The 25,424-nt window shown below is 53.3% G+C and overlaps 2 protein-coding genes across 6 annotated transcripts; one reads left to right on the top strand and one right to left on the bottom strand.

Moving 5' to 3' along the window:
* The first annotated feature begins 67 nt into the window (after positions 1 to 67).
* RGP1 (RGP1 homolog, RAB6A GEF complex partner 1) lies at positions 68 to 24,854 on the top strand. Of its 5 annotated transcripts, none has more exons than XM_060280435.1 (9): positions 68 to 314; positions 7,734 to 7,870; positions 8,024 to 8,107; positions 8,735 to 8,884; positions 8,964 to 9,134; positions 10,460 to 10,587; positions 10,733 to 10,910; positions 11,383 to 11,639; positions 24,698 to 24,854. In XM_060280435.1, the coding sequence occupies exons 1-8, from the start codon at positions 199 to 201 to the stop codon at positions 11,613 to 11,615; spliced, it is 1,197 nt and encodes a 398-aa protein (XP_060136418.1). In that variant the 5' UTR covers positions 68 to 198; the 3' UTR covers positions 11,616 to 11,639; positions 24,698 to 24,854. The 5 variants fall into 5 exon arrangements, with proteins under 5 accessions (XP_060136418.1, XP_060136419.1, XP_060136417.1 ...); XM_060280436.1 differs by lacking the exon at positions 24,698 to 24,854 and adding an exon at positions 14,315 to 20,874 and having other exon boundaries at positions 11,383 to 11,631; XM_060280434.1 differs by lacking the exon at positions 24,698 to 24,854 and adding an exon at positions 14,315 to 20,874.
* Positions 12,758 to 15,351, bottom strand: MSMP (microseminoprotein, prostate associated). Its single transcript, XM_035100904.1, has 3 exons — positions 15,228 to 15,351; positions 13,987 to 14,095; positions 12,758 to 12,971 (listed from the first exon to the last, which is right to left on the bottom strand). Exons 1-3 carry the CDS (start codon positions 15,349 to 15,351, stop codon positions 12,758 to 12,760), a joined length of 447 nt encoding a protein of 148 aa, XP_034956795.1.
* Positions 24,855 to 25,424: the final 570 nt, after the last annotated feature.

The raw sequence follows: 25,424 nt of genomic DNA, 5'->3' as shown, positions 1-25,424 counted from the left end.
CGGAAAGAGCCGAGCTCTGCCGAAGATGCATCGCGGGCGGGGATTGCGGAAGCGGAAAGAGCCGAGGTTAGGGCGGGCGCTTCCGAGGACAGCCGAGGGGGGCCGAAGCCGAGCGGGGCCTCCGTCGGAGCCGGGCCGGGTCCCTCTCGCGCTCTCCCATCCCGGACGCCTGGGTCCCTGTCCCCCCCCCCCCCGGCCATGATCGAGGTGTCGGCGGCGCTGCTCCGCGGGGCGGTCTTCCTGGCCGGGGAGCCGCTCGAGTGCCTCGTCACGCTGCGCAACCCGCTGCCACCCGACGCCACGTCCGCCTCCAGGTAGAGCCGCGGCGGGACGGGGAGCCGGAGGGCCGTCCGGGGAGGGAGGGGGCTGCTGGGGGGTCAGCCATTTGCACAAGAAACGCGCCAAGCAACCGAGATAGGAAAGGGAGGAGCTGAAGGGCGCCTTCAACTGAGGTTATGGGCGCAACAACGGAATGGCTAGGGCCGGCATCCCCAAACTTCGGCCCTCCAGATGTTTTGGACTACAATTCCCATCATCCCTGACCACTGGTCCTCTTAGCTAGGGATCATGGGAGTTGTAGGCCAAAACATCTGGAGGGCCGCAGTTTGGGGATGCCTGGGCTAGGGGCACTTTTTCATAAGCAGAAAATGAAAGAACTGCAGCTAAATTACTGTATTAGGTTCTTTTTTCACATGGTCTAGTCCAGGCTTCCTCAACCTCGGCCCGCCAGATGGTTTTGGCCTACAACTCCCATGATCCCTAGCTAGCAGGACCAGTGGTCAGGGATGATGGGAATTGTAGTCTCAAAACATCTGGAGGGCCGAGGTTGAGGAAGCCTGATCTAGTCCTTCCCCAAGTGCTGGATTGATGTCTAAGCTAAACGAGCTCTAGTTTAGGGCCCCACTCTCTTGGCCCCCCAAATTTTTTTTAAAGGAAACAAAAACTGGATGTGCATTTCCAAAATATGAGATAAAAAACAAATAGAAAAAACCTACATACAGCAACTATGTTTTTTGTTGTGTAGGCTCCTATGAAGTAAGAAATGAGCCCCGCCTGCTCCCTCAAATATCACGGGTTTGCTCCTTTCTATATACAGTAGAGCATAGCTGCCAAGTTATCCCTTATTTTAAGGGATTTTCCCTTATGCTGAATAGGCTTCCTCGCGAGAAAAGGGAAAACTTGGCAGCTATGCAGTAGAGGGTGCCTACATTCTGCATGTGCAAATGGTTTTAGATACCTATTAGGTCCATCAATTATCATATAGCATATATTCAACACAAAAAACAGCGACAATTTGTTGTTGATAAAGGACAGCTGGACATAGAAAGGGCCCCATTCCCATTGATGAGGGCCTCATCAAACCTAAATCCGGCCCTGGCCACCCCCTTAATATTCTTAAGAGGGTCTCTTCTCCAGTCTTTGGAGAGTAGCTGGAAGTGGGAAGGTAGAAAAAGGTCCTCCTCTCCTTCCACTCTGCAGTTTTGATCTGAAATCTTAGGCCCAATTTTGCACCCAGAGCCCAGAAACTGCTCGCGCTAATGAATTTCCCTGCTGCAAAATGCGCCTCGAACAAGGGGAGTTTTGCACGCAGCTTCTCAGTCCCTCTGGAATCGCAGATGGGAGCGAAAGCACCGAGGCCAAAAGGGCTCTTGTTTTCTGAACCGGTTGCTTCTTCCTGGTTGATGGTGCTTCTAGCCAATGGATGAAGCCGCCTCAATGATTGACATTCAGGAAGGTGGATCCAGCCAATTAGGCAAAGAGAAGATGAGTGTGAAACGCCCATTATCTAGAGAAGGAACATTAATGTTCTGCTGCTCTTTGCTGGTGGAGAAATAGCAATGCAATTCAGAGAGGGCCGGGACTGAGTGTAAATTCAGAAACAGAAACTCATTCAGTTCACACTCTTTTAAACTCTGAGCTTATTTTCCAATAATAATAATAATAATAATAATAATAATAATAATAATAATAATAATAATTTATTATTTATACCCCGCCCATCTGGCCGGGTCTCCCCAGCCACTCTGGGCGGCTCCCCTAAAGGAATATTTTTCTGAGATTGTAAAAAACCTCTCTGCCAGGGCAGATAAAGTCTTATCATTGCAGGTCTGGGGCTGAGCGTGGATTACGCCGGCCCTGCAAGGAAATCCAGTGCGGGTATCCCAATTTAGGGCAGGGCATGTCCAGTGTTGCTATGTTGGCATTTTTTTGGGTGGGGTGGGGTGCAGAGTTGATTGCATCAGCAGTGAAATTCATAAAGGGCTTGGAAGACTGACCTGGATGCTGGACTGACTCACTGAGAAAGGGTGGATCATAGAGGTGGAGGGGTCCCCAGGGGTCTTCTAGTCCAACCCTCTGCAGGGCAAGTTTCGTAGTGGGCAGGTCTACCCGCCAGGCCTCCCCACTGCTCAGCCGCCACATTTTCTCAAAGGGGCAGGCCTGCCTTCTGATGCTAGTTAGGAGCGTTTGTGGGGAGCATCGACACCCCCTTGAAAGCAGGGGCTCATGTCCTCCTTGGGCCTTCCCAGAAGAGGCACCGTGCGCTCAGGCTACCTGGAGGACTGGACAGATCCAGGGCATGGAATAAAGGATGGGATCAGTGGGGGAGACCTCTGGGATCAGGCGGGCTAGGCAGGGAGTTGGGGGCTTGCTAGGCCTTGGCTCACTGACCGGATGCGCTGAGGTCCAGGGAGGCTCCTTGCCCCTCGCAGCGGCTTTTTGGGAGCCGCGTGGCCCAAGGCTGCAGGACTCTGAGGCAGGGCTGGGGAGCTGCGGCCTTTGTGCCCCGTGGCCTTGGGGCTCTCCTCCTGAGCCTGCCACCAGGCCTCCTCCACAGGGTTGGCGCTGCCTCTTGTGTGAGAGGGAGGCTAAAGAAATAAACATTAAAAAATTGTCCAGGAGCACCTTCAAGACCAACTAACTTTGTTCTGGGTATAAGCTTTCGTGTGCACGCAGATGCACACAAAAGATTATACCCAGAACAAACTTAGTTGGTCTCGAAGGTGCTCCTGGACAATTTTTTAATTTATTTCGACTGCGTCAGACCAACAGGGCTATCTACCTGAATCTAGAGAGGGAGGCTGTTCTTGAGTCTGACCCAGCACCTGATGCAACGGTTTATGTGGCAATTGAGCAGACAGAGGTGGACCTGGGTGCAATTAAGGACTTGGGGAAGTACAGTATGGATAAGTGCTGAAAGTACACAGGGATCAATGAAGGCTTCTCCGCCCAGTGCAGAGCAGAGCAGCCCAGATGCTGCCAGCCCCTTTCCTCCCTCCACTGGCTGTGCCAGCCTGGGCTCTGTGGGCACAGTCCCTTTGTTGCATTGCCACAGGCCTTTGAGGTTGTCATTCTGCCTGCTCCATGCCCATGCTGCTGGGGTGGCAGAGGGGGGCCTGCAGCTCCTCAGCGCTGGGTGGGGAAGCCTGAAGGGAGAGGGAAGGGGTGGCCGGGGCTCCCTCAGGAGGAGGGGGTCCTCTGCAGGCTTCCTTTGGGCGGCCTTTGCCCAGCCAGCCTGCCCTGGCGGATGCTGGTCTCCTCAGAAAGGAGCTCCGAGGGGTTTGGTTGAGTACAGCCTCTGCATGCCAGCTGGATTGGCAGCCCTCCCTTGCCCTCCCCCTTTTGGCCTCAGGCCCTGGTGTGCAATGGCCTGTCACCTGCCAGATCCTGAGAGAGATGCTTCTCCGCAGCCGGCCGGCCAGCCTGGTTATGCGGTGAAGCTGGCTTGACCAGTTTAGGCACTTTGCCTGAGGTGCCCAAGTCCTCAGGCGGGGGATTTGTTTTCCAGCCAGCTGGCCTGTTGATGGGCTTTGCAGTTGCAACTCCTGCATCCAAGGGGGTTGGACTAGATGACCCCTGGGATCCCTCCCAACTCTGTGTCTATTAAATCTGTGTGGTGCAGAAAGGATGGGCGTGTTAGGGAGATGTCCAGCAAGGGAGGGCAGCAGGTTGGGTTTGGGGCACAGTAGAATAAGAAAGAAACTCATAGAATTATTATTATTATTATTATTATTATTAGCCACCCATCTGGCTGGGTTGCTCTCGTGTGTTGCCGGCTTCCGTTGGTTTTTCTCCTCCCAATCAGCTGGAGCCGGCATGAACCAGGCGGCCATCTCTTGGATCAGGGGTCCTCAAACTAAGGCCCGGGGGCCAGATGCGGCCCAATCGCCTTCTAAATCTGGCCCGCGGATGGTCCGGGAATCAGCATGTTTTTACATGAGTAGAATGTGTCCTTTTACTTTAAATGCATCTCTGGGTTATTTGTGGGGCAAAGGAATTCATTTATTTTTTAAAGAAAAATACAGTCTGGCCCCCCACTAGGTATGAGAGACAGTGGACCGGCCCCCTGCTGAAAAAGTTTGCTGACCCCTGTCTTGGATCCTGAGCGTGGGGAGCAGCCAAGTGTGCAAAGGGCTGGCCTAGACCCCCGGGGCACATCCTGGCCACCCCAAAGGGAGCAGCTGTGGCAGCCAAGTGGGTCTGCCTTCCTGGGTGCAGCTCTGGCTTGGTGGGGCATTGCAAATCCCTCCTTCTGCGGCCTCTCGGGACCCCTGCCTTCCCCCCACTTCCGTTTGATGCAGAAATGGCTGTGTTTTATTTACCGTGTTTTCATTCCACTCTTTTCGTCAGAAAGACCTTCAAAGTGGCTAATGGCAAAGTAATTAAAAAGCAACTCATAGCAGCAAGACGACGACCCCAGTGGCCCTGGGGGGAGTCACTGGCAGAGTGTAGAAGGCGACCAGAAGCAGACTTTTTGAGTTTCTGCTCCATGGGCCAAGGGTGCCTGGCTGTTCTTCTGCCAAGGAAGCTGAATGTTTCCGCTATCCGCCAGGCTCTCCTTCCAGTTAGCCTGCGTGTGGCTGGGGTCCCTGTGGCGAGAGGCCGCGGCTGGGGTCCCGTTTTCGGCGAGAGGCCGCGGCTGGTACCCCAGGCCAGACACTCCCCGCTTCTGCCTCTGCTTGAACCTCCTTTGTGAAGGGGGGAGTGCTCCAGGCGCACCCCCAGGTGAGGAACCAGATGCTGATGGTTTCAAGGCAGCCTGTGAGGTGGAATCCAACCATGGTCTCCCAGGTGGGTGACCCCAACCCCACCCCGGTTCTCATGGTCCTCTCAGCAGCTGGGACCAGCTTGGCGCAGTGCCAGGGGGGCTCTGGGGCTGCCTGGGGAGCGCTGCACCCCATAGTTGCCTTGCCTGGCGGAGCAGTTCCGTGGCTCTCGGCTGGCTCTGGGGTGCCGCAAGCTTCCCTCCTGTCTCCTGCGTTGTGAAAGTGCCCCCATCTTCTGAGCCTCTATGTGGAAGGAAACAGAACGGGATTTGAAAAGGGGAGAACTTTTCACCTCTTCACTGCAGCCCAGGGCTGTTTTCGAATCCTGGAAGACCTTTCATCTTGATCATTTGGATTGCTGGCATTCCAGGGTTTGGCAAGTTGCCCTTCCTGAAACGGGCGCAGCTCGAATGACTGGTTTTTAATGTGGCTTTATTTTGTATACAAAAATTGAGGCACGGAAGCCACCCATTGCCACCAGTATAAGCTAATTTCTGGCTCATTTAAGCCCATATTGAACCTTTATTCTGAATGATGGTGCAGCTTGACAGCCAGAGAATACTCTCATTTTCATAACGAATTGTAATGAGTTAATATTTTATTATGCCTTTGGAGCTGTCCTGTGTTTTTGTACTTACAGTGGTACCTCGGGTGAAGAACTTTATTCGTTCTGGAGGTCTGTTCTTAACCTGAAACTGTTCTTAACCTGAGGTCCCACTTTAGCTAATGGGGCCTCCCGCTGCCGCCGCACAATTTCTCTTCTCATCCTGAAGCAAAGGTGCTATTACGGGAAGCATCCTTAACTCGAGGTCCTATTTCTGGGTTAGCGGAGTCTGTAGCCTGAAGCATCTGTAACCCGAAGTACCCCTGTACACCCTCCTGAGCTGTGGGGTTTTATGGTTTGGAGTCTTGATTCTTTGGCTTATTGGTCAAATGTGCACTTTTTGATGTTGTTGTTGTTAATAAATAGTAGAAGTCCCAGAAAGAGTTAGACCAGTGATGGGCAACCTTTTGAGCTTGGTGTGTCAAAATTCGCCAAAAAACCAAGCATAACTTGGGTGGTGTGTCATGTCGAGAAAAAAACCATAATTTTGCAATATTTATAGTTTAAATAACAAAAATGTATAATTGTAATATATAACTGTATTTAATAAACCAAAAACTAATCATTTAACCAAAGCAAACCAAAACCCCCTTATTTATCACAAAGTGCCCAGAGTTGTTGAGCTTTTGGGGGGAGCTGCTGACCAAACTTTTGGAGGGGTTTTTTGGGGGGTGCAAAAGTTGCTTTGCTTTTTTAGGGGGGGATGCCCCAAAGCTGCTGCGCTTTTGGGGGGGGGAAAGAGAACAGAAATAAATGACGAATAATACCTTTGCTGGAACTAACATGCAGCTGCCGAAGCGCCAAAAAAAAAAAAAAACAGGAGCGGGAAAACAAATGGGGGGAGAAAGACAACAACAACAGCGCGAATGGGCCGATGGGGGCGTGTGCCAGCAGTGTGGGCTCTGCGTGTCACGTCTGACACACGTGTCATAGGTTCGCCATCACTGAGTTAGACAGAGGGCTGGCCTGCTAGGTGACCTTGTCCTCCACCACCAGGAATTTTTGGAGCGTTGTTTTCCAAGCATGCTTCTGGGGTCATCTCCTCGAGGCTCCCTGAAAATATTCCCAGAGCCCCACCAGGGCATTTTCCCTCTCCCCCCCCCCCCCGGCCCACCTGGTCACCTCCACTCCAGGCTTGAGCCCCATTTATTCTCGAGGGGCATCTTGTGGCCTCAGACCCTCTGTGGTTTTTGAAACCTAGAATCATAGAATTATAGAATCGTAGAGTTGGAAGAGACCCCAAGGGCCATCCAGTCCAACCCTCTACCAAGCAGGAAACACCATCAAAGCATTCTTGACATATGGCTGTCAAGCCTCTGCTTAAAGACCTCCAAAGAAGGAGACTCCACCACACTCCTTGGCAGCAAATTCCACTGCCAAACAGCTCTTACTGACAGGAAGTTCTTCCTAATGTTGAGGTGGAATCTTCTTTCTTGTAGTTTGAATCCATTGCTCCGTGTCCGCTTCTCTGGAGCAGCAGAAAACAACCTTTCTCCCTCCTCCATATGACATCCTTTTTATATAGAACGTGGTCTTTTCCTGGGAAGAAGCTCTGGAAAGCCCTGAGTCGTCTAGGTGGAGGGGCTCCTTTGCAGAGAACAGGGGACACCTTTCTGGAAAATCTGAAAGCATTGATGAGACACCCACCCACCCCTGAGCTGGGATGTCTTGAAGGCTGTTTGCCTTCTCTCATCCTGGAGGAGAGGGCCATCGATGTCTCCTAGCCAGAACGGCTCGGCTCTGCCTCCCTTCTTAGAGGCAGCAATGCTTCTGAATCCCAGATGCTGGAATCCAAATCATAGACTGGAATCGTAGAGTAGGAAGGGCTCCCGAGGGGCATCTAGTCCAACCCCCTGCAAGGCAGGAATCTCAGCTCAAGCATCCCGGAGGGGAGGGGGTTGCTCTCCTGCTCCAATCTTCTCGGTGGGTTTCCCATCATAGGCACCTGGCTGGCCAGTGGGAGAGCAGCATGCTGTACTGGGTGGGCCTGATCCAGCTGCAGGCTCTCCTCACGTTCCTGGGCCGCCTTCCCCTGGGTCTCTGCTCCGCCTCCCTCACGGCCTGCCCCCCTCTTCCCCCCCCAGTGAAATGCTGGCCTGGGCCAGCGCTCAGATCCACTGCCAGTTCCACGCCAGCGAGAGCCGGGTGGCTCTGCCCCCTTCGGAAGAGAGTCGGCACGATGTCCAGGCCGAGAACGAGACGGTTTTTGTCCCCAACAGAGGTGAGCCTGACCTCCTTGGCCTGGAGGAGGGGCAGGGCGGGGGGGGAAATCATTTGGGGGCCGGTGGCAAGGCAGGAGAGCCTGCCAGGGTGGCAGAGGGACGGCGGGTAGTCCTGGCCGTGAGTCTGTGCCCATGGCCGCTTTGCCTTGCAGGGGAGCGGGGCCACTGCATCCTGTCCACCCCCCCAAAGATCCTCTTCTGTGACTTGCGACTGGATCCAGGAGAGTCCAAAACCTGTGAGTAGCCCCTTCTCACCTGTCTGCCTTGCCCCCCCCACCCTAGGGGAGCCCCATGGCTTGGCTGGGGCTGGGTGGAGGCAAGGGATGACCTCTCCTGTGGGGAAGGGCTCTGGGCTCCCCACACACCTGCCCCACTTTCCCACTTCCATTGCTGCCCAGAGATGGTCTGGAAGAGGAAGCCAGGCAGTGGGGCTGAGCCAAGGCCACCCCAGCCCCACCCGGCCCTGCATTGCCTCGAAGGCTTCGCTGCCCCAGCCTGCCTGCTGCCCCCCAACCCCCAAAACAAAACCCTCTAATATAGTGGGGGAAGGGCCATGTGGAAGACGCCCCCAGCGTCTCAGGCCAAGGGTATTGGGGGGCTTGCTTAAGAAGGATCCTGGGGGACATGGAAGCAGCAAGAGGCCTTCTGGGGATGCTGCGAATTGGGCCCTTTCGGAGTCCGAAAGGGTCATAGAATAGCAGAGTTGAAAGGGACCCCCATGGGTCATCTAGCCCACCCCCTACAGGGCAAGGCTTTTTCATTTGCTCTGGTTCTCCTCCTGCTGGCTGCCCCCTCCTACCCAGCCATGGGAGCTGAAGCCCTTGGTGGGGAGACCCACACCTCGCGACCCCCCCTTTTCCCAGACTCGTACTGCGAAACGCTGCCGGTGGACGGCCCCCCCTCCTTCCGGGGGCAGGCGGTCAAGTACGTCTACAAGCTGACCATCGGCTGCCAGAGGGTCAACTCGCCCATCAAGCTCCTTCGCGTCCCCTTCCGGGTGCTGGTGCTGCATGGTAAGGCGGGGGGGGGGGTGTCCCTGCACAGACCAGGTGGGGGGAGAGGACCTCTTGACGCCCACCCCCTGCTAAACAGCCCCTGCTGCCTCTCCCTCCTCAGGACTCAAGGACTACCAGTGCCCCCAGGACGAGGCTGTGGCCCCCTCCAACCCTTTCCTGGAGGAGGAGGAGGGGGCCAAGAAGGATTCCCGGCTGGCCGACTTGGCCACCGAGCTGCTGATGGCGGCCACGTCGAGAAGGAGCCTCCGTAAGTCGCCTCAACCCCCCCCCCCAATTCCCGAGCTTTGTCCTCCGAAGTGCTGGCTCTCCTGCCCCACTTCCCTGGGATGGAAAAGCGGTTTGCCATGTGACCAGGGTGGATTTGATTGAAATCAAATCAATTGAATCAATTTAAATCAAATCGATTTAACTCATGATTTTAGTCACTAGTCAGTAAGACTTGATTTCGATCATTTTTTTACAGAAAGACTCATTATTGCTCGTATAATCGTAATATTTACAACCAGATGAAGGTTTCCTTTTTGGAATACTGTGCTACCTCCACTTACATATCCCTCCGGTTACAAAAATTTCAGGATGAGTAAGCAGCAAACCCGGAAGTATTTTTCCGGGTTTTTGCCATGCGCAGAAGCGCTCTACCGCTGTGTGTGTGTGTGTGTGTGTGCAAAAGCAGTCTCTCTGCTTGCGAAAACCTCGGGATCCGGCCTGACCTCCAGAACGGATCCTGTCCGCCACTGGAGGTACCACTGTAATAAATTGTCAGAGTAGTTTTTGCAGTTATATCAAAAATTACTGATTTGGTTATACTATTAGAAATACACAGACAGAGAATTATGAAATGATTGTGAGGTTAACTGTTTATATTTGGACAACTTTTCTGCTGTTCTTTATTGGAAGGAGAAAAATAATCATGTCCTTAATAACAATTTATTTAACTAAAACAATAACGTTATAGCATATGTCTCCATGTTTGTTAACTGATGTGGCTAAACAATTAGGAAAAAAACTTAGACACATAAAAAAAATTAAAACAGATCCTTATTTCCTGATGAATAGCCTTTGGATTATAATGTAACTTAAATAGAAAGCTATATTTAGAAAGATTTTTCCTCCGAAAGCATTTTATTTTAAAAATCCAATTTAATTTTTTTAAAAAAAATTGATTTAAATAAAATAAATCGGATTTAAAATATATATATATATATTTCAAAATCATTGATTTTTATCCACCCTGCATGTGACTCCTGGAACTTAGGTTATGGGCGCAAAAACAGAAAGTCTAGTCACCATGTTGTCCTTTTTACAAGGGAGACTCGGAAAGTTCTTCCTGATATTTCGCTGGAATCTCCATTGCAACTTGAGTCCTTTTGTCTGGGCCTCCCCTTTGGAGCAGCGGAAAACAAGCTGGCTTCAGATATATCAAGGTGCCATGGGGCACCTGGCCTCATTCAGCCACTGCATAAGAGGCTGGTTTTCATTGGGCGGGGGGAGTGCAGCCGTGTTCCATTCCAGGTGAGGGGCGCACCTTTTCCCCTCCCGCCCCCTGACTGAGCCCCCCCCCCTTGCTCCCAGACTTGTACAACATCAGCAATTCCCGCGGCAAAGTGGGCACCTTCTGCATCTTCAAGGCCGTCTACAAGATTGGCGAGGACCTTGTGGGGACCTTCAACTTCTCCGAGGGGGACATCCCATGCCTGCAGGTGAGGCGGGGGGGGGCCTCCAGGGCACCTTGTGGAGGAAGCGGGGTAGGCAAAATTGGGGGGGGTGAGTCGAGGGTGTGGGGTGCCAGTCAGGAACTCCCCCCCCCCCGGCCTCTGAGCTTCCCCTCTGCTCTCTGGCCGCTAGTACCTGGTGAGCCTCCAGACAGAGGAGCGGATCCAGGAGGCCTTCCAGCCCCGGCGCGGGCAGCCCGTCTCCTACAGCACCCACGCCCGCCACCAGGAGTCCTGCCTGCACACCTCCCGCACCAGCTTCAGCCTGCCCATCCCGCTCAGCTCGGCCCCCGGCTTCAGCACCAACATCGGTGAGTCCTTCCAGAGCCCGGGAGGGAAGGCCGGGCATCTTTCGGCGGGGGCGACTGCTTGGCAGGCAGAAGGGGCAGGGCTCGACCTTTTGCACGGAATAGCCGAGAGCTGCTGCCAGTCCGTGCCCAGTGGGCAAAGCTGGGCAGGCCAGTACGCCAGCGTTGAGGCTGGTTCCTGTGCCCACAAAAGAGTCACAAAAAGAGGGCTGCTGCTGCTGCTGCTGGAAGCCCCCCTCCTCCCTGTCCCTTGGCTGGCTGCCACCCGCTGGCAGAGGGAGCCCCCCCCCCCAGTGTTCTCCTTTCCCTTGGTTTGAACAGGCTCCATGCCGGCTCCAAACGCCTGGGAGCCGGGTGCCGGTTCCGCTCTCACTGCTGCTGTGTGTGGGGGTGTGTGAGTTGGGGGGGGGGGCTATTATTCAGCAGGAGGAGCCCAGAGCACGTCTGCTGACAGGACCCCCCCCCCTCTTTGCAGTGTCCCTGAAGTGGCGGCTGCACTTTGAGTTTGTGACGTCCCGCGAGGCGTCGCAGCGGCAGGCCCCCCCGGAGGAGGCCCCCTCCTCGGAAGAAGCCTCCCGGTGGTCGGGGGTGGAGCAGATGGACGTGGACACCTTCAGCTGGGACCTGCCCATCAAGGTCTTGCCCACCAACCCGCTCCTGGCCTCCTCCGTCTCCCAGGTCCCCGGCGCCAACTCCCTCACCATCTGAGGGCGCCTCTGCGTGGGTCAGTGGGTCAGTGTCCTGTTCCTGCGTGTGGCCTCAAAGAGGCATGATCCTGATTTGGGGGGGGGGCTTTCGCTGGAAGGTCTGGGGTGCAAGTGGGGGGGGGAGCTCTTCAGCTGGGCTCCCTCCCTCTCCCTCGTGTGAATTTCTCCCATGGAGAAGGGGGCCCTGCCTCCATCCTGCCTTTGTCCTTTTTTCCCAAAGTGTCATGGGAGGGGGGGGGGCTGTTGCAAACCACGGGGGTCACTCTGGGGTGCAAAGCATTGCTGTGTTTTGTGTCTGTCATTTAATAAAAATCTGCTGCAGTGGCTGCCCCCCCCCCACACTCTGCAGGTGTCATCCTTTGCCCAGGATGATGGCAACCCTGGGAGACCCTTTCTCCTCTTGCCCCTTGGCTCCCCCCCCCCAAGAAATCCACAGCACCAGAGCCTTTCTGCTGTTTCATGGGGTCTTTATTTGAAGAATCAGACACTTGCTCTCTCTACGCCCTAAGAAAGAGCTTTGGCTGTGGGTTGTGCCCATCTCTGGGTCAGGCCCAGCCCTCTTCCGTCTTAGCACACACACACACACACCCTTGCTCCCTGCATCAAGTGGTCTGGACCCCTAGTTCTCTTTAGTGGTTCCCTTTAGTGGGTGGTTTTTCCAGAGGCAGGGTTTTTTTTTGGGGGGGGGGGGGTTGGCTGCTTAACAGAGAAGCCAGCAGGGGTGGGTGGGGGGGGAGAAGAAGCTGGAAATGGGGGGCAACAGCCCAGGACCTTCCACACCCCCTGCCCACCCCATTTTGGATATATTTGGGGATAAAACCAGACCCAGCATTTGCAGGGCTGGGGACCCAGCCAGACCCCAATTTCTGGGGGGATTCATGGCAAAGGTGTCGGATCAGGAGAGGGTCCGGGTGCTGGCATCTCTGGAGGAGGGCAGAGGCAAGGTGCCCCCCCCTAGGAAGCGGGCTGGGGTGGGCAGTAAGCACAGCCAGGGGGGGAGAGGTGGGGGGGGAGTGCTTGCTCTACAGGTACAGGGGGGAGGTCCTCTGGTGATGGTGGCTAGCGAGACCCCCCTCTTTCTTTCTTTCTTTCTTTCTTTCTTTCTTTCTGGGTGCCTCTGGCGCTGCCTCTGCTCCCCCCCCTTCAGCGCTTTGCTTCCAGGCTCTGCCTCCCCAGCCGGGCCTTGGCCCCCCCTCGGCTGCCGGGCTGCTCAGGGGCCTGGCCTGACCCCCACCCAGGCTCCAGGTTGTTCACGCAGGGCAGCCTCAGCCCGGCTTTCTGCACCAGCGAGATCTTGCAGGCCCGGAAGTCGTAGCGCGCTTCACACCAGGCGGGGAAGTCGACCGGAGGCTGCATCCTGCGAGGAGGAGGAGGAGGAGAGGGGCAATAAGAACATGGGGAGAGGCTGCTGGATCGGGCCCAGCCAGTCCAGTGGCTTCTGAGCCTCTCGGAGCAAAAGCGCCTCCCGGCCTGCTCCCCCCCCCCCCCCGTGGCACTGTGGGTCTGATCCAAGCTCCCTGCAGCTACTGGGTGCTGAGGAGGCCCCAATCCTCCTGCTTTCAGCCACGCAGCTCCCCTCCTTGGGGTGGTTGATGTGGGTGGGGGGCTCTGCCCTTTTGCGATCTCCCTCTCAGCTTGATCCTGCTATCCCTGCAAGCAGGTGAGCTGGGACTGTGAAGGTCTCCACACACCCCCACTCACTTTGCACCTGCTAGGCTGCGCATGGGGGGGTGCCATGGGGCTGGCGCTGTTCCTCCAGTGAGACCAGCGAGAGAGGATTCGAACTCGGCCCTCCCTGGCCCTCTGAGCAGCTTCGCTAGGCGGGTCCCGTCCCCACTTAGAAACAGGGGGCAGACTTTCCCCCTCCTTGGGCAGGTGGGTTGCTTCTCAGTGGGCCCCTCAAAGAAGTGTAGGGTGGGAAGGGACCCCGAGGGTCATCCAGTCCAACCCCCTTCAGTGCAGAAAATGTTTTGCCCATTGTGGGGCAAATCTCTCGCCCCGAGTTGAAGAGTCTCGTGCACTGCTAGATTTGCCATCTCAGGCTCAGATCGCAGGCTCAGATCTGCTCAGACAGCAGCATCACCGGGTCCCAATCCCTGACTTTTGCTCACCTCTCCCGACTGGCCTTGGCCCCGGGTGCCGCGATGCCAGGAGAGCCTGGAGCAAGGATGCCTCAGGGGCCCCGGACCCCATTTTCACCCTTGGGGGGCCTCTTCCAGGCTCCTCACCACCCCGGGCCCTTCCCAGGTGTGGTGCCCCCTGGGAGCTGCTACTTGGGGGGGGGGTCTCCTTGCATTTCCCCTCCCAGACACATGCCCCCTCCCTGCTCTTTGCAGCTCCCATGTACCCCCCCCCCCCCCGGCCCAACTCACATGTCACAGCAGCCCACGCCGAGGGGGTCCAGGCAGAAGCACTTGGAGCAGTTGGCATCCTGCCAGGACTCTCCGGGGCCAAAGTGCTTCTCCTTGTAGAGGCAGGGGGCTGGAAGGAAGGAGGGAGGGAGGGCAGTCAGGGAGGGAGGGCTGGTGCAGGATCTGGCCCTCGGCTCTGCCAGCTGCGCTCTCAGCCAGATCCAGCCGGCCAAGCGGGGAGCCCTTGGGTGCTCTTGGGTCACTGCCAGTCTCCTGCCTCTCTAGGATCAGGCTTGCAGGGTGGCAAGGGAGCCCCAGGGGTCATCTAGTCCAACCCTCTGCAATGCAGGACTCTCGGCTGAAGGAGCCCTAACAGACGGCCACCGGACCTCTGCTTAAAATACTTCCAGGGAAGAAGCGTCCGCTATTGTCCAGGGGAGTTCGGTCTACGGTTGAGTAGCTCTCACTGTCACAAAGTTCTTCCAAAGGTTGAGTCTGAATCTGCTCCTTTGCCATTTGAAGATTTATTTATTTTTTAAAAATAATTTTTATTAAATTTTATGTTCATCTCCATAACATTGTTCACAAAAAGGAAAGACATGACCCCCAGATACCCCCCCTGCCCCCCCGACTTCCCTCTACTTCCTCCTCTGGTTTCTTGCATATTTACTTCTGCTTGTTCAACTGCATTTTAATACAGCTTTCTTAAAATAAAAATAAAATGTTATTATATTCTTATCATTATTATACCTTGATTGTTCTCTAATTGTCTCTAGGCTCTATTTCAATTGTTACCATACATTCTCTACCTTAATTTTGTTGATTGTAAAGGCTTACTACTCAAAACCTTCTAGTGAGTCCACTTCCTTACAATATTTCTGTCCATTTGAAGATTTGCACAGCCTAAGGGCCCCTGGGGGCTGTTCCTGATCTCCCAGTCTCTCAAGGGCAGTCACATGGAAGGTGGAGCAAGATGGTTTTCTCCTGTGCTAGATGGTAGGACTCGAACCCAAGTTACAAGAAAGGAGATTCCAACTCAACATCGGGGGAAACCTTCTGGTGGGAAGAGCTGGTTGACAGTGGAAGCGTCTCCCTGGGGAGGTGGGGGACTCTCCTTCCTTGGAGGTTTTTGAGCAGAGGTTGGGTGGCCATCTGCACTGCAGAGGGGTTGGACTGGATGACCCTTGGGGTCCCTCCAGCTCCAGAGTTCTATGTTTCCCCTCCCCTTGGACCCCCGCCTGTTTCCCCCATGGCCCCCTCACCTTGTGCGTGGAAGTAGCAAAGGGCCCGTGCTCCCGTCAGCTGGAGCAGAAGTGCGAGGAGCAGGCAGCCCCTCAGAGGGGCCCCCAATGCCGCCGCTGCCCCCAGCCTTGCCTTCGCAGCCATCGTGGGGCTTCCTGTGGGTCTCTCGGTTCTGGGGGAGACTGCTTCTCCTTCTGCCGCAGTCTGCCTCCAGAATGTCTGCCCCACAGGGGCTTATAAAGGGCAGCTTTATGGGCCTGGCCTCCAGCTGACTCTCCCTGGCAAAGTGGCAAAGCTCATTTCCTGGTCGGAGGCACGAAAACAAGAGGTGGGATGGGGATTTTTTAACAAGCTGCGAAAAGCTGATTCATGCCCTCCGGGAAGGACTCCAGTTGGGAGCCCCAGAGGCTGTGCCCTGCGGGGCATTGAGATAGAATCATAGAATCATAGAGTTGGAAGAGACCCCAAGGGCCATCCAGTCCAACCCCCTGCCAAGCAGGAAACGCCATCAAAGCATTCTTGACATATGGCTGTCAAGCCTCTGCTTAAAGACCTCCAAAGAAGGAGACTTGGTAGCAAATTCCACTGCTGAACAGCTCTTACTGTCAGGAAGTTCTTCCTAATGTTTAGGTGGAATCTTCTTTCTTGAAGTTTGAATCCATTGCTCCGTGTCCGCTTCTCTGGAGCAGCAGAAAACAATTTTTCTCCCTCCTCCATATGACATCCTTTCATATATTTGAACATGGCTATCATATCACCCCTTAACCTTCTCTTCTCCAGGCTAAACATACCCAGCTCCCTAAGCCGTTCCTCATAAGGCATCGTTTCCAGGCCTTTGACCATTTTGGTTGCCCTCTTCTGGACACGTTCCAGCTTGTCAGTATCCTTGAACTGTGGTGCCCAGAACTGGACACAGTATTCCAGGTGAGGTCTGACCGGAATACAGTGGTACTATTACTTCCCTAGATCTAGATGCTATACTCCTATTGATGCAGCCCAGAAATGCATTGGCTTTTTTAGCTGCTGCATCACACTGTTGACTCATGTCAAGTTTGTGGTCTACCAAGACTCCTGGATCCTTTTCACATGTACTGCTCTCAAGCCAGGTGTCTCCCATCCTGTATTTGTGCCTTTCATTTTTTTTGCCCAAGTGTAGTACCTTACCAGTACATTTCTCCTTGTTAAAATTCATAACTCTCCTGTGACCACCCTCCTCCTTGTGGGGACATAAGGAGAGCCTGCAGCTGGATCAGGGCCATTGCCCACCTCGCCCAGCATCCTCTTCTCCTAGTGGCCAACCAGATGCCCATTGTGGGAAGACCACAAGCAGGATTTGTGCGCAAGAGCCACGCTCTCCCCTCCTGCGATCTGAGCAGCATCGCTCCCTCCTCTGAGCCTCCTGGCCATGGGATGAAGATGCGCACAGCTGCCCCTCACCTCTGGGGAAGCCAGCGCCCCCAGGCACATGGGCACAGAGGGGCATGAATCTCGAGGCCCCAGGAGAAAACATTTCTCTTGCGCCAGGCCTTGGGCTGGTTAACATTCTGCAGCCTTTGAAATGTGCATGGGAGGGAGGGCATTGGCCCGTATTGCTTTTGTTTTATTATGTGTCTTGTGTTTTCATTTTGTATTTTTATGTTGCGAACTGCCCTGTGGTCTTCTGATGAAGATGGTATACAAATTTAGTAAATAAAATAATAGTACAGTAGGTTTTTTTTGGAGGGGGGGGGCAGTGCATGGAATCCAGCCCAGAGCCAAACTGAGGGCCAGCGAAGGCCTCTCAGTGCTGCCCCCATTCATAGCCACCACATTCTGTACTGGCAGATTCTTGGTCCAGGAAGAATCTCTTGGCTGCTTCCCTTCTAGCCTGATGGCAATAATTGGCAGCTCATTTCAGTTCCTTTTGAGAAGTAAGAGCCCTTTGACAGTGGAACACGCTCCCTTGGGAGCTGGTGGACTCTCCTTCACTGGAGATCAACAACAACAACAACAACAACAACAACAACAACAACAACAACAATTTATTTATACCCCCGCCCATCTGGCTGGGTTTCCCCAGCCATGCTGGGCAGCTTCCAATCGAGTGTTAAAAGCAATACAGCGTTAAATATTAAAAACTTCCCTAAACAGGGCTACCTTCAGATGTCTCTTAAAAAGAGGATAGCTGCTTATTTCCTTGACATCTGGTGGGAGGGAGTTCCCCAGGGTGAGCGCCACTACTGAGAAGGACCTCTGCCTGCTTCCCTGAAGCAGAGCTTGGATGGCCACCTGTCAGGGATGCTTCAGCTGAGATTCCTGCACTGCAGGGGGTGGATTGGATGACCCCTGGGATCCTTTCCAACTCTCACTTCTAGGATTCTGTTACCTCAAAAGGTAGTGTGATTCCTACATTGCAGGGGGTTGGATTAGATGGCCTTTGGGGGTCCCTTCCAACACAATGTTTTATGGCCTGAATTTCTTGGCTGTGCCCTTTGGGGGGGGTGCAGCGTGGCGGCTCTGTGTCCCTCTGTTGAGGTTCCTCTTGCCTGCTCTCTTCCCACCCTCTCCCTCCCTGGCTGCCCTCTCCTTGCTTGGCACCTTTCCTGCCCCCTCCCTATTTTTCTGCCCCATAGCATCACCCAGGCCCCTCCTGGCCCCCTTACTCCACTGCACATCCCAGTGGCCAAGCCTCTGCCACAGCAATGGCAGCAAGAGGATGGGGCAACCTCCCCTCCGTTGGGATTTTAATGCCAGAGGACGAGGTGGGCTTCCCCACCCCATAGCACTTGTCCACCGTTGCTATTGCAGAAGGACTCAAGGGCCGCCCCCCGCCCCCCCCAGCAAGAACCACCATGGCATGTCTGAACTGCTGGGAGAAAGGAAGGCAGTGGGGGGAAGTCTCCCCCCAGCTCTCTTGCAGCCCCACCTGCCCCATGTGCCACTCTCAGGTCTCTGCAGGCAAGACCAGGGATGGCAAGGGCCCTGGCCGGGCATCCTGTCACCCACCAAGGGGAGAGGGTTCAGTGCCCTGGGCAAGAGGGCATTGCAGCTCCCAGCAGGAGGAAAAACCTCTGCTCGACCCCCAGGGCCAGGCTGGCAGCTGCCGCGCAGGAAGCAAACAGGATGCAGGATGCCGGCTGGCAGCGGGCACTGCCAAGAGATCCCCATGCCAAGGCTGTAGTGCCAGTGCTGTTTTAGGCATGGAAGGGGTTTGGCTCCGGAGCCCAACATCTCGGGGTGTTTTCTCTGCAAACACCAGCAGGTTCCAAGAACCACTTGCTTTGGGGCTGGGCTGGGCAAGTCCCAAGACTCTGCCCCCAGGCCAATGGGGGGGAGGCCTCCCTGGGTGCCCTTCTGCTCGCCCCAACAGCTTCCTGGGGAGTCAGCTGGGCCAGGATCCCTCCTTCCCAGGAGCACCAATCTGCTTTTGCCTCTTGCTGGCACCCTCCGCCTGGCCTGGCCTGGATCTCCTGCAGCCATTGAGACCCAGAGGGTGGGAGCTACCCCCCCCATAGCAGCTGGAGAAGGAGCCCTTTGCTGGGCTGGAGGGGCACCATTGCCATTGGCTCTGTCTGGGGCAGGAGCACGCAGTGGGGCAGCTGCAGCTGGGCAGTGAGTCGGGCGAAGTGGGAGCCCACCAGGTGAGAGGCTGCGAGGAGGAGAAAGATGGAACTAGGGGTGAGAGTTGTGTGGCTTTTGGATGTGGGAGCAGAGAGGAGGCTCCAAGGGGGTCTCCAACTCCACAAAGGGTGGCCGGAATGGAGCAGGCAAGAGCCGAGTGGCTCAAAGGGTGACCGCAGAGACTGAGGCCACAAATCCTTTTCTGACTGTCCCCTGAGAGGCAGCGTGGGGTGAGGAGTCCAGCAATGGGGGAGTCTCATGAGACAACAAGAACGCAATAAGAGCTTGGTTGCTGGATCAGGCCAAAGGGTCCCCATCCAGTCCTGCACCCCAGTCTCACAGTGGCCACTCAGATGCCTCTTCTGAGAAGTCCTCAAGCCAGACTGGAGGGCCAGCTGTGCCCTCTCATCCTGGGATTCCAACTCGGCCGGCCTCAGAGCTACCAGCTGCCTAAAGGCCTCCCATGTTACACCCCTTTTCAAAGCCTAGGGGGACAGGTTCTGGTCATTTTGGGGTGCCTGGTATGCCTTCTGGTCAAACTGGCAACCAGAGTCAAAAGTGGATTATTATTATTATTATTATTATTATTATTATTATTATTATTATTTAAAGTTTTTATTTATTTGAAAAACCAGCAAACACATTTAACAAGATACAACTTGACGGTTGTTCCATCAACGTTGAAAATCTTCCCAGTATGTTCCAAAGGAGCCTTAAGACCTCTAGCATTACAATTTCACAAGTGTTGGCGCTGACCTTTACAGCCCTAAACGGCCTTGGCCCAGGAGACCTGAAGGAGCGTCTCCACCCCCATTGTTCAGCCCAGACACAGAGGTCCAGCGCCGAGGGCCTTCTGGCAGTTTCCCCACTGAGAAAAGTGAAGTTGCAGGGAACCAGGCAGAGGGCCTTCTTGGCAGTGGCACCTGCCCTGTGGAATGCCCTCCCATCAGATGAAGACATCTGTACAGGGAGGATTTTAATTTCAATTATGCTTTTATATTTGTTGGAAGCCATCCAGAGTGGCTGTGGCAACCCAGTCAGATGGGTGCCATATAAATTGTTATTGTTATCCAATAATAATAATAATAATAATAATAATAATAATAATAATAATAATAATAATATCTATACCACCCTTTGTCCATAGTAACAACAACAAAAACCCCAATATCAACACACACACAACCCGATTCTAAAAGGCCATAGAATTCACTGGTATAGCTATTTCTCCTCTGCCTGAGATGCCTCCCTCTTTGTGAGCACACTGCTTTGCAGAGCAGCCTGGCAGCCGTGCCCCTTCCCTTTCCGCTCCCTGTGAGCCTGTGCTTGGAAGTGGGTCCTCTGCCATGGCCGTGGCCTCCTTGCCCCCCTGGCCAGGGCCTTTGCCCTCTTCCAGAGAATGGTGGGACGTGACAGGAAAGACCCCGGGAGTTCAGGGCCAGCGGCTCTGGCACTGGCTGCCCAGGCAGGAAAATAGCTGCGTGTCAGGAGGGGCGAGTGGCTGGCACCCCATAAATCCTCTCCGGCAGGTGCCTTGCAGGCTCCACGAGGAAATGAGCGCATGGTGATGCTTCCTGTGTGGTGACTCAGAAAGAGTCCCAGGAGAGCGCCTCTCCTTCCTGGACAGGGAGGCAGGCAGGTGGGGAGGGGGCTCCAAGAAATGCCACTCATCTGGCAGAGGGGGGTGCCCCTGGGACGTGGGGGTGTGTATTTACTAGAGCAGACAAGTATAACCTTTTCCTGTTGCCTGGAATGGGCACCCAGGGGAATGTGACTCCAGACTGGGAAGACTTCCTTCCTGTCCTACCTGCTCTGGCGTTTCCTCTTCTTGTGTGTGACCAGGTCGATGGGAATGACCCTCGCTGGCCAGATCAAAGGGCTGCCCACGCAACCATCTCTCTCTTCGACTCTTGGACTCTCCTGGCTCTTAGCCAGCGCATAGGATGGAGCCCACAAGCAGAAAGTCTGAGATGTAGCTGACACTTCTTTTCATGGTAACCACAAGATAAAGCCTGCCTTCAGATTCCTGCTGTGAACTGAATGTGAATAAAACTCTATTCTAAAGAAGGCTGTGTTGTTCTCTTATTATTTTAAGAGGGAAATAAAAGGGGAAACCTACCAGGAACAATCCGGACTGGACAAGCCAGACAGGATTGCTTAATTAAAGGATTCTAACGAATCACCAACTTGCTTCCAATAGGTTGCAAAGGGAATGTGCTCTGCTGTGTAGCCACTAGAGTGAGCGAGGAGGGATCATATCAAAACAATATCCTCTCCTACCTTCGAGTGCAACAGCAAGAGCACCTCCACCTGGAGAGATGGTGCCTGGCAGGAGAGAGGGGACGCCAGCACAGCCTCACCAGGGTCTTATCCAGCAACCCCCATGAGGCTTAATTCCAAACATGGGTGCTTGACCCTTCCTCCAAGTCGCAGCCTCTGGCCTAACTTTAGAGAGACACCCTGAGCAGATGCCATTTCTAGGTGTGCCCCTGAGATACTGTACCTGCGGGGCTTCCCGCCCCCCCTCCAGTCCTAGCAAGGCAGAGTGTGCCCACCCCCTTCTCTCTGGGAAGGAGCCCTCGCTCCAGAATAGAGCACCTGCAGAAAGCCCCAGGTTCCATCCCTGAAGGTACCTCCAGGTAGGGGAAATCCTGGAGAGTCATTGCTGCCGGTCAGTGTAGACAATACTGGGCTCAGTGGACCATGGGTCTGAGTAAGGCCACTTCTTACCTGTGCATCTGCCTGCCTGTGTGGAGGGAGGCAGGTGGGGAGTGTTCCTGAAGAGGAACTTCTAGCAGGGCGAGGGCAGCAACTTGTCCTACCTGCTACATGTCTACCATGTGAGGGCTCTGAGCAGCCCCCTGCCAAACAGCTTATTTCGGGTTGGGGGGCATGAATAGCTACACTTGGTTTTGGAGGGGGTTCCAGTTCAAACCTGCTCTCTTGGGGATGGGGGAGCAGTGAGCTCCAGCCCCTCTTCCTCTCCCCCTCCCATCTCCCACTCCCTGATATTTTCCCTGGCACAGATATTGAGAAGCGGAAGGGGCTCCCGCAGGCTGGCCCCAAACCCCTGGAGAAGAATGTTCCAGAAACTCCAGGAAACATCTGGTCTGGTGGGTGGCTGTTGGTGCGTGTCAGCTAACCTGGAGCCCACGCACTCCTGCGCATTCTGCTGGAGCAGATTTCCACTGACTGCTCGGTGGTGCTCTTGAATGTATTTTTCAGGTCTTGCCCCTGAGAGAGAAGATGGTTTGAAATACAGAGAGCAACGAATCTGCAAAACAGAACCTTTGCTTCCCCTGGCAGCTGCTCCCTCCTCCTCACAGAATCATAGATTTGGAAGGGACCCCAGGGGCCATCTAGTCCAACCCCCTGCAGTGCAGGAATCTCAACTCAAGGAATCTCAACTAAATCTGCTACTGCCCTTTGCCTCTAGCTGATCTAGGAGGAATAGAAGGTGCAGGCCGAGATTGTAGGAATCATGAAGCCTGGGGTTGGCTTTGCTCCGAAGTCTCCCTTGGACTCACCAAGCAGCAGGAGGCCCAGCGAGGGCTGAGTGAGGGACTTGGGTTGGGAGAGGAGAAGTGGAGGACTTCTAGAGCAGAATTCTAGAACTGTAGAGTGGGAAGAAACCCCCAGCATCATCTAGTCCAACCCCCTGCAATGCTGCACCCATGCGCCTGGCTGGGTGGAGCCCCACTCCCCCCATGTAGGGAGGGAGGAGAGGAACCCAGAACATTGGTGTGCAAGCTCTTATATAGACTTTTGAGACTGCCCACCCTGTAGCTCAAGACCACACCTCAAAACATCATACATAGGGTACATCACAGAAGGAAGTGGTCCCCAGCAGAAATTGGAGTGTGTTGCTGCTTCTCGCCTGTCTGCCAGGTATCTGATACAGTAATGCCTTACTGTACTTGGTTGCCCTTTCTGGGTAGCCTGGCCATTCCTCTGAGATGGTCAATTCTTAGCTCCTGAATCTCTTACGCATATTGAGAGTGTGCTCAGCTTAACAGATATTTGCCAGACTGTATTTGCAGGGAGGTTTAAGCCCCTACAATCCAAAGACAGTTGGAAAGCTTTTCCCATTTCCTTCCTCCTTGCAGAGAAATATTTGAGGTCCATTTGGGAGAGTCAAAATGGCTTCAGGATTGCTCTCCTGTACTACTTCAGACACGTGGTTTATATACTTATGTATGTGTTTGCCTTGTACATTTGTGAACATTTATGCTCTCTATATAAGACTTTAGAATTCCTATAACAGTCTAATGCACCCGAAAGAGCAGATGGTGCTGCTGCTGCTCTGGAAAAGCACCTGCTCAGAGGCCAGCCATTTGCCTGCCTTGTGGCCATGGGGGTGGGGGAACAGAGGGGGCATAAGGATCCAGCCCAGGGCAGGAGGCTCTGCAAAGGATGGCCAAGGCAACCCAGGCAGGAAGTCCCCCTTGTGAGCATCTGCCGTGAGGAAGTTCTCCCTCTGCCAGGATCAGGAGCCAGAGATGGAAGGACCCCAGCCGGCCCCCAAGGCTTAATTAAGTAATGAGGCAGCAATTAGTCACGTAGGACACAAACCTCATTTCCTAATTTCCCTGTTGTTTTTCCTTCTGGGACCCTGCCTGGCGCAGCCTCATGAGGTCGAGGGAGTTTTTCATTAGCCCCCCCCCTGGCAGGGTCCCTCTTTCTCCCCTTCACACCCCCACCCAAGAGGGTCTTTTCAGCCCACCTGGAACAGGAGTCCTCCAAGGAGCTCTGGGGGGAGACAACTTTGGAGCTCCCTTCTTAGAGAGGTTGGACTGGCGGACTGGCTGCCTCCTAATTGTCCTTTGGGCTTTTGAGTTGTTTTTAATATTTATGCTTTTATTGTCAGGTGATGTTTATTATTGTAATTACCTGTATTTTTTAACAGACCTCTCTGTATATGGTTTTACTTCTATTGGCACTTGATTGCCTTTTATTGATTTATTTTAATATTTATTATTATTATTATTATTATTAAAAAACTTTATTTCAAAATTCTAAAAGAATACATCAGACGAACACAATATAAAATACCAAACAAAACAAAACTGAAATCATATACATCAGAAGATTTTAAAATATACAGTACTCTAATTCCAGTAATAAACAATGCTTCCAACCCTTTCCATTGTATCTGGTTCTTTTTGTTGCTATTTCTCACAGGATTATTTACAACGATTTTGATTTTTTCCCCTTTGTCATATTTCTTTATATTCTTTTATACTTTACAGATATCATTCTAATTCTGCCAATAATGTGTTATTGTTGCTGTATACCTTTAAATATTCTCTGAAGATAATCCATTCTTTTGATATTTTTTGATTGCCTGTGCCCCGCACCCACCCCGTGGCACTTGGTTGCTTTTTAATTGCAGCTTCCCCCCTATGTTTTTAGCAGTTTCTATTTTATCTGCAAGCCATCTGGAGTCCCTGTGTGGGTGAGGGCAGAGAGACTCTGTGTTGGCCAGAGAGCACTTGCTTTCTCCACCCTCCAGCCCTACAAGTCTTCCCAAGGGAGCTCTTTCCAGAGGAGGAAGATGCTGTTTGCTGTCAGTGGCTGGTTGGTCTCACCTCTGCTGCCCCACCTCCAGCCCAAGGAGCCCTCAGGAGGCAGGTGCTGCCATGGGCATTAGGAGTTGGGGTATCTTAATGAGCGAAAGATTATGAGTCATGGGGGTGGGAAGAGTGTGTGTGTGAACTTAAAAAAGCTATTGAAAGATTTAAAAAATACATAATGACAAGTGCACAGAGTAAGATAACACACAAAAATAAATATGGTATTTATAAAAATGAACTTAACAGTGCTCAGTTTATTTTTTTTGTTGCTGTGTTGTTAAGGTTGTTAATACTGTTTTAATATTGTTTTAATCCAGCATTGCCTGAGCTCTGCAAGTGTGACTTTCTCCCGATTGAAGTGCAGAGTGTTTGAGGACCGGGACATTCACAGGGAAACCAAAGTGCTTGTTTACAAATCTATTGTACTACCAACCTTGCTGTATGCTTGTGAAACATGGACCACTTATAAAAGCCATCTCCAACTCCTTGAAAGATTCCATCAACGGTGCCTCTGAAAATTTTTACACATCACTTGGGAAGACAGGCAAACTAGTGCCAGTGTACTGGAAGAAGCAAAGATCACCAGTGTCAAAGCAATGATTCTTCAACATCAACTTCGCTGGACTGGACATATTGTTCGGATGCCTGAATATCATCTTCCAAAACAACTACTCTATTCCAAACTTAAAAATGGAAAGCATAATGCTGGTGGTCAACAAAAGCGTGTCCTGGGCTTTGAAGACACTCGATCTCAGGACGCAAGGGAGAAACTGCTAAGAGGAAGGCACGCTTGGGAAATCCACACTATGATCAACTCCCACCCGGAAACCAATGTCCCCACTGTGGAAGGACGTGTGGATCCAGAATGGGCCTCCACAGTCCCTTACGGACGCATTGTTCAAACCGTGTTTATGGAAGACAATCTTGCTCGGCTACGAGGGATCGCCAGAGTAGATAGATTATAAATACTGTATTGATTTGTTAATCATATAATGTGTCTTCTGCTTTAATTGTGATGTTTAGTTTATATTTTAGTTATTCCTT

This window comes from Zootoca vivipara, chromosome 11 (assembly GCF_963506605.1).
Source record: "Zootoca vivipara chromosome 11, rZooViv1.1, whole genome shotgun sequence".
Classification (NCBI taxonomy): domain Eukaryota; kingdom Metazoa; phylum Chordata; class Lepidosauria; order Squamata; family Lacertidae; genus Zootoca; species Zootoca vivipara.
The sequence above is the reverse complement of the archived record's forward strand: the minus strand, read 5'-3'. Positions and strand labels throughout refer to the sequence as shown.

Bases quoted from the DNA above. Each gene is read 5' to 3' on its own strand.
- MSMP (XM_035100904.1), bottom strand. From the start codon at position 15,351: ATGGCTGCGAAGGCAAGGCTGGGGGCAGCGGCGGCATTGGGGGCCCCT. The intron at 14,096-15,227 runs GTGAGGGGGCCA...CCTTCCTTCCAG, and splicing joins TTGCTACTTCCACGCACAAG to CCCCCTGCCTCTACAAGGAG. The intron at 12,972-13,986 runs GTGAGTTGGGCC...TCCTCCTCGCAG, and splicing joins GGCGTGGGCTGCTGTGACAT to GATGCAGCCTCCGGTCGACT.
- RGP1 (XM_060280435.1), top strand. From the start codon at position 199: ATGATCGAGGTGTCGGCGGCGCTGCTCCGCGGGGCGGTCTTCCTGGCC. The intron at 7,871-8,023 runs GTGAGCCTGACC...TTTGCCTTGCAG, and splicing joins GGTTTTTGTCCCCAACAGAG to GGGAGCGGGGCCACTGCATC. The intron at 8,885-8,963 runs GTAAGGCGGGGG...CCTGCTAAACAG, and splicing joins CCGGGTGCTGGTGCTGCATG to CCCCTGCTGCCTCTCCCTCC.